Genomic DNA, 12,110 nt, shown 5'->3' with positions numbered 1-12,110 from the left:
AATGATATTTTGGTCTAAAGATCAACTCTTTTAGTCCTTTAGATAGTTGAGGGGGGTTCTTTGGTAAAAAATTAGACAAGGGGATTTATTGGAAAGGGCTATAAGTGTAGAGTTCTTTGATAAAAAAATTAGACAAGGGGGTTTACTGGAAAAAAACTTACAAGTTGAGGGTTTTTTTTGTTTTTTTTGTTTTTTTTTTTGGTACTTTGCCCATAAAAGAAAACAAGTCTGTACTTTACCTATATTATATACAGTGTAGTGATCTCTGGCTCTTTGTGGAGTAAGAAAATTTAATTTATCCGCACTCTCTATAGAGATCATTAAGATCTAATCTAACTGTCATTATAAAAACTCACCTATATTCTTTCATTTTAATACAAAACCACCTCACTATTTCTAGTTTCCAAATTTAATATTTACCAATACCACTGATTATAACAATATAATTACCAAAAAAAAAAAAAAAAAAATTAGAAACCTCCTCATTTTTTAAAATAACGTCCATCTCAAATAAAGACTTACAAAAGTATTTTCTCTTCTTCCATACAAATTATATTTGCAAATTTTTTATCTCCCCTGTCTCCCTTTAATCTTTAAGTTTTGATTCTTACAAAACTGTCACAAATTATTCACTAAGTTCGTTTAACAAGTTCATAATAAGTCATAGTTCTAATCATACATACTTCAACCTATTCAGAGCAACAAAATTAAACTAATGACATATGATTCTTACAAAATTGTCACAAATTTGCTAATTTGATTTGTATAAAATCTAGAGCAAAAACTGCAATGTTTTATAATTTTTTATCTTTTTGCAATCTTTTTAAAAAAAATTTTTTTTGGTAATTTGATAGATCATTAGTTTTGATCATTATAACAATTAACAAATGCATATCAAAGTAATAGATGGATATTAATGATCAAAAATACAATCTGAAGTATCTTAATGGTTCTTATAGAGATACAATTTAAAATATAAAACAAATATATATAAATATATATGGTGGTTGAAACTTTAATTACCAACAAATATACTAGATTAAGATAAACTTAGAAGAATATTACAACTTTCTAAATAGTCAATTACTTTATATTTTAGGGGAAAAAAATTACCTTATATTTTAAAGTGAGTCATAGGCAGCCAAAATAGTCAATTACCTTATATTAAAAATTACCTTATATTTTAAAGTGAGTCCTATTATATTTGACACATGAGTTGCCACATAAAATCGGTGAAGTAGTAAATTTTTATTTGTTAGCCAAATAGTTGGACCCTGGTATCTGTAAATATTAAATTTAAAAACTAAATATAATAACAATGGTTTTGTATTAAAAGGAAATAATGTACGTGGATTTCTATAAAGACCTTTTAGATTAGATCTAATGGTCCCTCTAGAAAGTGCGGATGAATTTTCTTACACTACGGGAGTAAGAGATCACAGCAGTAGTTTTGCATTAAAAGGAAATGATGTACGTGAATATTTATAAAGACCTTTCAGATTAGATTTGATGGTCACTATAGAAAATGCGAATGAAATTTCTTGCTCTATGGGGAGTAAGAGATCACTACTCATTATATATATATATATATATATATATATATATATATATATATATTATAGTAGTGTTCAACTGCTCCTTGAAAGCAAAAAATTATATACTTACTTTTAATTGTAGCCTTAGAATCTAACTTTTCTTTTCTTTTCTTTATTTTAAGAAACTTACATTTTCTTTCCATGCTATTAAATTTAGTTAAAGAAAAATGACACTAGACAATTTATTAAAGGAAACAAGAATAAAATAATTTGGTTACTTTTTGCCAAATTCACAAGCGGCAACTGAGACGAAGTAAAATTAAGCTTACCATTAAACCAAAAAAAAAAAAATTAATCTAAAATTAAAAGTCATCATTTTTAGTTTCTTTCTACACTTTATCAATTCTATTGATAAATTATGGAAACATATACTAAATGATTTTAAATAAATAGAAACCATAATTCTCCATTAGAATACTTTAAGGATCTTGAAAAAACTTAAGACTTGCAATGATAGTATACATATTTTGGCATGCTTTTACAGTAACAACACTTTGAACATTTAATTTACCAAAAAACAAAAAAACTGAAAACATTTAGATGGATATATAATAATATATTAAGAGTTGTTTTGCATGACCTTTCTAAAAAATTTATGAAGCTAATAGTAGTCTCCTAATTATAAATTAGTTGCTGAACATATTCAAAATATTTTATTAAGCTGAGTATAAAACATGGATCAATCTTGAAATTTAAGTTTTGATTATAATCAATACTTCTCAGGCAATCTTTATTTAATGGCCATTTTATATATTTCTTTTGATTAATTTTATTTGGTTTCTGTTGCTACTTGCAAATTTGTTGAATAAAAGGTAGTGATGGGGAAGGGTTTTTTAACTGGATAGAGAAACGCAGGCAAAATAGTAGCCAAGTTATTTTATATTTTTGGTCATGGATTATTAGTTTTGGTTTTGTAAAATGAATTAGTTAATGTAAAATATTTAATTATCTCATATATTTTTCAAATACTAGAAGTTTTACTGATGTAGTGAATTTCAAGTAATGTAGGCAACAGGTGAAACAAACACCTTTTCTTTTAAATCTATTATTAAATACATATTAGGATTAAAATTCTGGACGTTTTAAATTACGGTCCTCCATTAGAGAGAAGTGGTGAAAGAAAAACAGGCATGAAGGAAATTGGGGGCCATTTGGAGATTCAGATTGAAAATTTTGTTTATGGAATAAATTTTTGTATAAGTGTAATAGTTCGAATTCGATATTTGTCATTTGATCTGTATATGAATTAAAATATTCAATTCGATATTCCGTTAGAGATTCTAATTTAATAATTCATTAGCTAAACAAATTAGATATGAATTACTATCCGATTTAGATAGGATACGTTAACTGGCCTAATTTTGTCCATGAAAAATGGTGTTTTAAGAGTTGTTGAGGTTTATGAATGGTGAACGATATGACGTTTGAGGGGTGTTTTGGTCTTAATGCTCAAGTTTGTTGGCATGTGAGTGTCACATGCCTCTAAACTGAAAAAAAAAAAATAATAACAAAAAAATAAATTTATGCAAGGGTACTTGATAACTTTTACTACGTATAATGCAAAGGTATATATATTGTTAAAATATTACGGAGTATACTACAGGGGTTTTGTGATCTTCAATCCCTTATTCTAAAAGCCCTTTAAAAAAATCAGACCTAAAGATTAAACTTGGACATCAATTTTGTTACCATCCTCATTGACAAAAACACTTTAATATTAGTGTATCTTATCTATTAGCATTAAGAGAGTTTTTGTTGAACACTATCAACTAGAATAGTATAAAAATAAAAAGATAATTTTGTTACTATTCTCATTGATAAAAACATTTTAAAATTAGTGTATCTTATCTATTAATATTAAGAATTTTTGTTGGACATTATCAACTAGAATAGTATAAAAATAAATAAAAAAAATTAAAATTATCGGCTTTGTAATTTATTATTATTTTATTTTTTTTCATTGATAAGAAACTCACACACTCTACACCACTTACACATCACTTTGCTCCTTTAGAGACTCGAATCCTTACAATCCACTAATTACAAATTTCTTAAAAAACAAAAATACAAATGAAATGAATGAAAGGAAAATAAATATTTGATTAGCATAAAAGATTTTGTAAAAAATTATGCAAAATTAGCTATTATAAAATAAAGGATATTATTATTATAAGTTCATAAGACATTTTTAAGAAATTAAAGTTGTTATGTGTTTTTTGAAAGAAAATTTTATGAGAAAATTATGTAGTTATGGAAAGGAATTTTGGCTCAAAATGTTTGTTTTCCAGCTAACCAAACTTTAAAATTATTAAAATGTATGTATTATATATAATATTTCCTTTCCTCTCTTTTCTTGTTATTTTTTTTTTTCTCCAACATTTTTTTTTATTATTTCATCCCACCAAAAGGAGCCCTAACGCTTTTTTTTTTTTACTATTAAATAAAAAATAATTTATGTACTCCCTTTATTTATGGGTTAAGGGCAAAAAAATTTAGTTTTTATAGAATTAACCCATACTTTTTGAAAATATGTATATTAATCTATAAAATTAAAAAAATGTGCATATAAACCTATCGGACTACTTTTTTATAAAAATAAAAAAAATAATAATAACCCTATTTTAGGCTTTTGATTCTCATTTTTTCCCCCTCACCCATATGTGCATTAAAAAAGCTTGTATTTGTTTTCCTAATTCCAGCTTCCTTCTCTACCTTATGTTGTAACTTGCTCTGAGTCAAGACTCTGGCATCACAGAAATAGACTTTCAATCAGCTAAGTTTCCAAGTCGACAGGGAAGCGAAAATCGACTAATAACTCTGGCGCATCACTACAACACACAATTAAATCTGAATCAAAAGCTTGTATTTATATATACACACAATTAAAAAAGGAAGAAAGAAAAACCCTAAACTTAAATCGTCAAAAAAGAAAACCTTAAACTTATGATTGATGACACAAACATAAAACAAAAACACAAAGCATGAATTAGCCACTCGAAACATCAGAAAATATATATGATAAATCTAAAATAAATAAATTTAGATAAAAAAGTAACAATCTATGTTCGTATATTTGACCTCATAGTATCCAATATTCAACTACAATAAATAGCAATTAATTGTAAATAATTTGTAAAAGGACATGAACTGAAGTTTACCGAGAGAGACGACGAGATCAGATGAGATTTAGGGTAATTTTCGACTCTTTAGAGAGAGAAAATCAGATATACTGTATATGAAATATATACTCCTATATAGAGATATATAGCAGTAGGATATTTACATTAGGAAGAATTCGGGTGTTGCCAGTTCCACATGTGCGTTGGGGACGTTCTAGTAATCTTGGCCGTCAATTGTAGGTTTAGTGGGTCCTACATTTTTTTCCAACTTTTTTGGCCGTCAATTTTAGATTTAGTGGTCCTACTAGTTTTTGCAATTGGGGTTACCCCACTCAAATATTTTAAGAAAAATTAAGGTAATTTTATTTTTTAATAAGTAAATAAAATGATTATTTTATATGAACTGTATTTATAGATATTTTAATTTATTTAACTAAAATAAGAGTGTTATCATCATTTTATATCATATAAGGACTAATTTACACCAAATAGATAATATAAAAATTAGGAAGATTTTTTATCACACCAGAATAGTTTTGCACAATAAAGTAATTTTTTTACACTCAACCCTTTATTTATCGAATATAAACTATATAATAAGCAATCTATTACTACCTTTTTAAATTGATCTAAAAGTTAGCACGCCTGCCTCACCTACATACATATAATATATATATATATATATATACACACACACATACATATATATATATATATAACCATCTCTGCGTTAGACCCCAAAACCCTAGAAAGCTCCAACAATGGCGCTCACCTCATCGTCCACTCTCATGAACCTCCTCTCTCCAAGTGTTGCCGCTCCTGTCTCGGTGGCTATCATGAAACTCCTCACTCCAAGGATCGCCGCTGCTCTTTCAGTTCGTTCCTTTAACACCGCCGTTCCTCTGACGAACGGTCCATATTCATTCTCCAATAATCGTCACGACTCCAAACAGTGTCCTCATGGCGAAGGTAACAAAAAACAAATCACTCAATTTTCGTATATATATATATATATATATTTTGTCATGATGATTTTATTAATTGTTCAGATTGTACGTACGTGAATCGATTTCTGAAAGAAGGGTCATCGATCCCCTACAAGGTGATTAAGCACACGGAAGGGCTGTATGCAAGGTTGGACATGCCGGGAATCGGAAAAGAAGGGCTGAAACTGTGGATTGAAGACAACTCTCTCCATATCAATGGAGAGGAAATGGCGGGAAGTGGTTCACCGAGGAAGTACTACGGCAACATCAACCTCCCTCATGGATGCTACCGGGTGGAAGAGATTTCAGCGGAGCTCAAGAATGGTGTGCTCAGGGTCAAGATTCCCAAGATAAAGGAAGAAATTGATGTTAGGGTGAATTGTTCATCTTGTAGAAGAATCCACTTAATTGATGTTTTGCCCTTATTAATTCTTGCCCATCTTGCACTAAAATGACCAGAACAATTATAATAGTGCGTAATTACCCAAAAAAAAAATCAATAATAATAGTGCATTTTCGGCTTTATTTAAGCCATAGCTTTAAATCCATCCGACAATTTCTCCCCTTTTTAGGGTTTAGGTCAAAGTCAGAGTGAAAAATGTGTAATTGAATTCACTTATGGTGTTCCTGTTTTAATGTTCTTGGTGGTTTGATAATTGATGTGATTTCTATACCTTGGATGGCATGAATTTTTATATTTATATTTATTTATATTTTTTTTGGAAGGTGGGAGACCTTTCACAAAGAGAAATGATAAATTTGATGATTTTAAAGTCAAGTTAATTTGTAAGTGACGGATAGTGATATCTCATTATTTCATAAATTTTACATTACAGGACTCAAAACTCCTAAGGAGTGGTCCTCATTATTTCATAAATTGCTCACTACAGGACTCAAACTCTAAAGAAATTAATGTTGATATGGGTTATTTATGAAAGTGTATTTTGGATCTTCAGTATATTCTTCATGTTATTGTGTTGTGTGTTAGTAAATTAAGTCTATCTTTTTAGCGTATTAATTGGAAGTTGACTCAATAAAAATATATAGTTGGATAATTCATGATTAATCCGATATCCCTGAAAAAGTGGACAGGGTCCTTCAAAAGCTTACAAATATGGACCCATGCAAGTGAAAAGATTATATAATAGCTTGGATGGATAAATGGAGAACCAATTTGACTGAAATTCATTCATTTGCAGAATTTAACCTATTCACCAATTTACTATTTCTAATTGTGACAATTTTAAAATAGTATTTTTTTTTTTTTTTTAATTTTATATACACCTATGTAATCTAGTCATTTTCCTTAATTGGATTAGTCGAGTTCATTTTTTTCCCCACAGTATATTTTTCACCACCATCACCTGTGAGGCACCGTTTGGTTAAGTTGAAAGTATCAAGAAAAGAAAAGAAATCAAATATTTTTCAATACTTTTGAGTAGTGATATTCATACCTAATATTTGTAGTGAATTGTTTAATTGAATAATTTTTAATTGATTATTTATATCAAATATAATAAAATAGAGGGTTCAACTTCCTTATTTGTTGCTTAATTAACTAATTAATAAACTAGGTTTAATAATTCACTGCATCTATTTAGTGGTGTAAGAATTATTTTCCTAAAAAAATTTCACAAAAAATTACACATGAAAACTAATTTATGGAGAAAGCTCTATGAACTCAAATTTAATGCACTATCCTTTCCTTCGCGACACGTTTTTTTCTCTCTTACTTTACACTATGCCTAAAATTTAGGCTATTAATTTCCGGTACACTTATTCTCATATTTTCCTCCCATGCAAATGCAACTATTTTTAGTAATAAAATCTTAACAATTAAAGTGAGAAATTCAACATTTAAAGTGTCAGAAATTTAAACTACAAACGAGGTTGATAAAATTCGTACGGTAAAGTACCTCGAATAGGAGAGGATTTGAAATGACAATTCCATCCCCAGTAATCACATTGAGACTCCCAAGTTGCCCGACCTGTTTGAACCATCAACCACTTCAATTTCTTTTGCTGTCAACTTCAGTAACTTGTACGTAATATAGAACTCTAATTCATAAATATAATTAGTGTAAAAAATCCTCTCTTACTATAATACGAAACAATCCTGTGTGATATAAAATTCCTCTATTATCTACTTTGTTAGCATAAAAAGACATTAATACCATCTTTAATATAAATTTTTGAGTTAAATGCAAAAAAAAAACTCTAATATATAGAATTTATGCAAAAATAGTCCATACTTTTTAAAAATGTGCATTTCAGTACATAAAATTTAAAAAAAGGTACAAATAAGCCCCTTAATCCATTTTTGATCAAAATTGACATAAAATAAATTCAAAAATCCTATAATTTTCTTCATAATTATTTATTACAACCAAATATCAAAAAACTATTTTTACAAAAATATTATACATCTAAACAAAGGGAGCCTCAATCTCTCTTGTGATAGCAAGTTCAATATTAATGTTGATAATACTATCTCCTGTTTTTAAATAATAAAAAAAAAATTAGGTTATTTTTATTAAGTATATATTTGTATAAACCAACCCAAATCTAAATCGAGTGCAACCCAAGACATGATAAAGATAAATTCAATCAGGCTGTTGGCACAGTTTTGGAATTTAAGGTTTCAATCTGGGATTGTCTTATCTTAATTTCGGTATACTTGGAAAGAAAATGAATGCTAGTTACGAATAAGGACATTTTGCATTTCCTTTAAAATTGGCATATTTCATTACTGTAGGATAACCTTCGGTCAGCATGCATCCCACAGTGCGTCATCTCTCACCCAATACAAGGGGAAAAAAAAAGGAAAAAAGAAAAGAATAAATTGTCTAAAATGGTAATTTTACATTGCCTAATTTTTTTAATATTATTTCATTTATATTAGAGAGGGTATTAATATTTTTTTATGCGAACAAGGTTAATTGCACCAAAATGATAGTATTAGGGGGTTTTATACTACAGGGATTGTTTTGCACTATATCGATAGTGGAGGGGTTTTTTGCACTTAATCCAAGGGTAAAATAGAGTTTTTAAATTTATTTTATGTTGATTTTAACCAAAAAGTGATCAAAGAGACTTATGTACACTTTTTTTGAATTTTATGAACATTCTCAAAAAATAGAAACTATTTCTCCAGAATCCCTATATATCATAATTATTTTTTGCGCTTAACTCTATAATAAAATTTAAAGATACCAAGTCTCATTAGATCCAAAATTCATTGCCACAGTAATTCGTAACTTATGCAACCACCTTGTTTTACCAAATATAATCATTAATCACCCACCTCAGATACCTTACTTGATGAAGAAGGAATCAAAAACCCTCTCCTTCAACTAAAAACCCAAGCTCCGATAATGGCGTTTTCATCATCAAGAGCTCTCACCAGAGCCCACACTCTCATGAAGCTTCTCTCCCCAAGGGTTGTGACTCCATCCTCCGTTCGTTCCCTCAGCTCCGGAATTCCAACGAATGGTTCACATTCAGAAGTCGATTTCCACTCCAAACAGTGTGCTAACGGCGAAGGTAACAAAAACAGAGCACTCAATTGTTTCTTAGTATGTTTTTGATTTGGTATGACGATTTTAATTTAATTTCTATTGCTCGAAACTGACATAAATTGTGAGGTATTTTTAGGGTTTAGATTGCAATTTTTGTTCAATTTTCCTACTCCAAAAAAAGTAAAATAAATTATCTGATGTTGCGGAGGTTTTATGTGTTGAATAGCACTGTTCTTGTGGATAATTTTAGAAAATTTAAGATACAAAAATTCCAATTTTAAAAAAATAATAATAATAAAAAAAACCAATTACTTAAATTGTACCCTAACAATTTAACATACCTAAATTCTACGGGCTTCAATTTCAAGACACCACTAGCTACCAGACATATCAATAATTGTTTTCTCTTCTGTTTCGATGATTCTATAAATTTGTTGTCGAGTTGTTCAGCTTGTTTGTTGGGGGCACACATCAATTTGAGAGCAATAAGGAGAAGAAACATAAAAAATACTGAGTTGAATAGCACTGCTCTTGTGAATAATTTTTGGGTATGCAAAGCTGACATAGTGAATTTTAATTCCAAATAAAACTACCAAAACTTAAATTTTATAGGAGCTATAGAAATAACGAGTACTTTCACCTAGTTCCATGTATATTATTAAACAGACACAGTACTATTTACCGGGAAAAAAAAAAAAAGAAAAAAAAAAAAGACACATAGTACTTGCTAATTTTCCCATGTGATAGCTTTTATAAGTTGTGGTGATGAGTTGTTCAGTTTGTATATATGCTGGTGAATGGATTTATTATATGTGTGTGTGTGTGTGTGTGTGTGTGTGTGTGTGTATTATATATATAAATTGTATAGGAGTAACAGAAACAATGAATACTTTCAACCACCAACTCTATGTATACTACTAGCAAACATAGTAATAAATAATTTTAATTTTCCATGTGTTTGGATGCTTTTATAATCTGTGATGGTCTTGTTCAGCTTGTTCACTGGTGAATCGATTTCTGAAAGAAGGGTCGTCCATCCCCCACAAGGTGATGAAGCATGAAAAAGCATTGTATGTGAGGTTGGACATGCCGGGAATCCGACAAGAAGGGCTGAAGCTATGGGTTGAAGGCAACTTTCTCCATGTGAATGGAGAGGAACAGGTGGAAAAGGGGTATTGGGGGAAGCATTACCCGAGGAGGAAGTACTACGGCAAAATTGAAATCCCTCAGGACTGCTACAAGGTGGAAGAGAGGACGATGGAGTTCAAGCATGGTGTACTGAAGATCAAGATTCCAAAGAGAGTGCACATTGTCAATGTCAAGGTGAAATGTCCGTGTCCTGATGAAACACCTAAAAATAAAACCGGTGATGATCCCTTTCTTGATAATTATGATGTATTATTAGTTAGTTTTATGTTTCTATTTTTATTGAATTTGCCAAGTAGATGAGTTTTCTGTTTATTTGTCTGCGCGATTACATCTTTATTTTTTCAGAACACAAATTTCATATATTATAATTTTTTTTCCTTTTCCATTCATATACATCTTCATTTATTAAAAAAAAAAAAAATTGTCAAAGTGAAATGAGTTTTTGGGGCTGCCTATTGGTGATTAAACTTGATTCTAATTAAGAGTCATTGGATTAACCATAAATGTATTAAAACCTATGTATACATTCACCTACTTAAATAGTTTCATCTTTTATGACCAATACAAGTACACTCTTAGTATATTTGTTCCTAAGTGAGTTACTAAAGTGGAATGCAAGATTTCAAAGTGAATGTTCGGCTTAACTTCTTTTAAAAAATGTGTCTATCTAGTACCCTCTTATTTTTAACAATGTATTAAAGCAAAAATATTTTTAACAATGCATTAAAGCAAAAAATACAACGCCGTTGACGATGGTGTAATGGAACTTTCTCTTGGTTTTCTCTATATTATTCCCTCTTTTTAGGGTGGTTTTGTCTCTCTAGGGTTTGTGATGTTTTTGAAGATATCCTTTTTGCTAGAAAGCTTGGATGGAATGTTCATATGGGTTAATTAATGAGATTGTATGAACAAAGAAACACTAGACTGCAGAACAGGAAATAAGCCGAAGTATGAAACTGAACCTGGCACTGATTTTGGCTCCAAGGCACAGCAGGGGCATAAGCTGAACTAAACCCGTGTCCCGTAGCCTTCAGATTACAATGAAGCAACCTTATAGTTGCGGGTCCCTAAGCCCCTTGAAAGTGCAATTGGTTATTACTAATAATGATGCTCACATGCATAGGATGTTCTTGGAAGTTTCATATCTTGAAAAGTAGTGGTTTTTAAGGTTTGCCAATGCCACCACCTCTTTTGCTTGCTTAATTTGTTGGTTCGTTGAACCATTTTTAGGTTAGAATTGTCAAGACTGAGTAATCAAAAGTTGATTAAGAGAGGAGCAGTTCGGGCTTGTATTATACTATTTCTCAAAAAAGATACTACTTTACTAATAAGTATTATGATTAATGATAAAAAAAAAACAAGAGAATATTTAGCAAAAAAAAAAAAAAACAGAGAGAATTCTCTGTTGCATGCATTTGGTAGTACAATGAGTATAGAATGAATCCTCTGATTTTGAGGCAGTTTCTTGCATATCTGAACTTGATCTTATATAAATTTATTTTATTTTTGTTAGTCTGGTTCTCAATCTAAGAGTAGTGTTTATGCCTTAAATGTGATGTGATACACTAACATAAATAGTGAGTATTTCAGACCTCTCCATTACAGGAGCAATAAGAGGATCTGTATCTAAATTTTTTATTTATTTTTAGTTAAAGGATAAGCTTTTTTTTTTTTTTTTTGGAAAGTAAAGTTAAAGGATAAGCTTGTATATACGAGGAAGAAAGAATGTACAATGAGTCCCAA

The 12,110-nt window shown here is 29.6% G+C and overlaps 1 protein-coding gene across 1 annotated transcript; it reads left to right on the top strand.

Moving 5' to 3' along the window:
- The first annotated feature begins 5,475 nt into the window (after positions 1–5,475).
- LOC132305421 (23.5 kDa heat shock protein, mitochondrial-like) lies at positions 5,476–6,155 on the top strand. Its single transcript, XM_059803064.1, has 2 exons — positions 5,476–5,683; positions 5,764–6,155. The coding sequence occupies exons 1-2, from the start codon at positions 5,476–5,478 to the stop codon at positions 6,153–6,155; spliced, it is 600 nt and encodes a 199-aa protein (XP_059659047.1).
- The last annotated feature ends 5,955 nt before the right edge of the window (positions 6,156–12,110 follow it).

This window comes from Cornus florida, unplaced genomic scaffold (assembly GCF_030987335.1).
Source record: "Cornus florida cultivar Cherokee Brave unplaced genomic scaffold, ASM3098733v1 CherokeeBrave_3.0.0_Hap2_Chr04, whole genome shotgun sequence".
NCBI classification, from domain to species: domain Eukaryota; kingdom Viridiplantae; phylum Streptophyta; class Magnoliopsida; order Cornales; family Cornaceae; genus Cornus; species Cornus florida.
Note: the sequence above shows the minus strand (reverse complement) of the source record. Positions and strands in the feature narration are given on the sequence as shown.

Coding starts and splice junctions, on each gene's coding strand:
- LOC132305421 (XM_059803064.1), top strand. CDS start 5,476: ATGGCGCTCACCTCATCGTCCACTCTCATGAACCTCCTCTCTCCAAGT. Junction 5,684..5,763: donor ACAGTGTCCTCATGGCGAAG/GTAACAAAAAAC, acceptor TTAATTGTTCAG/ATTGTACGTACGTGAATCGA.